Genomic DNA, 2,079 nt, shown 5'->3' with positions numbered 1-2,079 from the left:
CTCCTTCAATTTGGCCCAGATAGGTTCAGAATTGAATATAACTGTCATATACACCGATCTCTCGATGTAAGGTTTTGGGCCATAAAACGCGCATTTATTGTCCGATTTCCCTGAAATTTGGGACAGTGCGTTGTGTTAGGCTCGTCGACACTTTTCTGCAAGTTGGCCCAAATCGGTCCACATTTGGATATAGCTGCCATATAGACCGATTTCTCGATTTTAAGTCTTGGCCCCTTTGAAGGCGCATTTATAATCCGATTTCACTGAAAACTGACACAGTGTTAGGCTTTTCGACATCCGTTTCGTATATGGTTCTGATCGGCTTATTTTTAGTTATAGCTACTAAAAAGTTCAATATTTTGTTATACACATTTGAACAATGAGTTGTGCTTATTGGTATTTGGTCCAAATCGGAACATATTTCGATATAATTCAGTTATGGGGCATAAGGAATGTAATTTTCACCGGATTTTGATGGAAGGTGGTTTACATATATACCCAAGGTAGTGTGTGTCCAAAGTTCGACTCGGCCGAACTTAACGCCTTTTGACTTGTTTTCGCTGTATTTTATATCGTAAGCCAAGGGCCTTTAGATAACTAACAAACACAAATTTCTCAATCCCAGTCATCTCTTATCTTCAAAGGTTCTGAACAAAAAAGGCGTTTGTCTGTCTTGCTATGGCCTCATGGAATAAAAAATCATTTCAAGATCATTGATATGCTTATTCATGAGTCTTTCCACCTTCCTTGATAGCGTTACAAGCAATTGTCCTAAATAACAACAGCCTAGACCGCAATGACAATGCCGGATTTAGCAGAGATAATCGATATGCTGGTAATTAACTTACTTGCAACACTAGACACTTTCCATGACTTCCAAATATAAGCTCATGGGCCTAGTTCTCATTTAAAGAAAAATCTTCAGTAGTTATGTATCAAACGTTCAGTCTAGTAGCAGTTCTTTGCGGAATATTTCTATTGCATTTGACCTCATGTCAAGGGAATGGAAACGCTGCGGAACATTTTCTTAGCGACAACTTTACGCATCTAGAATGGCAATATAAGACCATGCTAAATGTCATTCTTAAAGAGAAAGCCTACGAAACTTTGCTGTTAATGCATCAATCATTCAATGAAGAAAAGTTGTTGGACATATTCACCACATACCAAAATGAAAAGATGCCCAAAGTTATTATGAGGCCAAATGGTCATCTCAACAGTTACAAGACCCTTTTCAATTCGGAAATTCTAGCTGTGGTGTTTTTCAAAGGCAAAGTGGATACAGACTTAATGAATGGCTTGGCCCAGGCCTTGGATTATATGCGGCAGACCAGAATTTTAATAGTGGCCATTCGGATCGAAGAAGATTTGGAAGACTTTAAGGAGCTGCTACTGAAATTATGTGAGACGCATAAGATGACAAATGTTTTGGCTAGCTTGCATTCTAGTGTCGAGACTATTGATGCTAAAGCTGGTGCATTATTTAGCCTAAGGCCCTTTCCAAACTATCATTGGCAGCCGCTTAGAGCGTTGCCACACCAAGAGTTTGCCCTTTATCCCATACATTGGCTTAACATGCACAACAAAACTCTGTTGACTTACCCGGATCAATCTCCTCCCAAATCCCTTGTGCACTTCGATGAACAAGGAGCAATGCATATCAGCGGCTATGTGGGGCTATTGGTTTGGACATTTGCCCAGCATTACAATGCCCATTTGCAGATGCAGCAACCTTTGGTGGAGGGTAAGGTGGTGCACTTTATGATCATTGCACGCATGGTAGCTGATGGCCAGCTAGATGTGCCCATGTCCACGGATGCTGGTGCCACAGGCTCCTGGCACAATATGTCCGATTTTGTTATAGTGTGTAAGTCCCACTTTATGGTACCCCTTTCGGCTCAGTTAACCATCAGAGAAGTTTTCACATTGCTATTAAATGGCCAATTCTTTGGACCTGTCGTAGTTTTTTCTCTACTGCTTTCTTTTGTGCATGTCCTCACCGATCTAGCATTCGAGGGCACTCTGCAGTATATGGACTTGATTATCAACTCCAAAGTAATGCCCGGTGTTTTGGGCTAA

At 40.9% G+C, this 2,079-nt stretch overlaps 1 protein-coding gene across 1 annotated transcript; it reads left to right on the top strand.

Annotated features, from left to right (window-relative positions):
• The first annotated feature begins 930 nt into the window (after positions 1-930).
• LOC131996235 (uncharacterized) lies at positions 931-2,079 on the top strand. The gene has a single exon (XM_059365724.1). The coding sequence runs from the start codon at positions 931-933 to the stop codon at positions 2,077-2,079; it is 1,149 nt and encodes a 382-aa protein (XP_059221707.1).

The sequence above is a fragment of the Stomoxys calcitrans genome, chromosome 3, assembly GCF_963082655.1.
Source record: "Stomoxys calcitrans chromosome 3, idStoCalc2.1, whole genome shotgun sequence".
Taxonomy (NCBI): Eukaryota; Metazoa; Arthropoda; class Insecta; order Diptera; family Muscidae; genus Stomoxys; species Stomoxys calcitrans.
The sequence above is the reverse complement of the archived record's forward strand: the minus strand, read 5'-3'. Positions and strand labels throughout refer to the sequence as shown.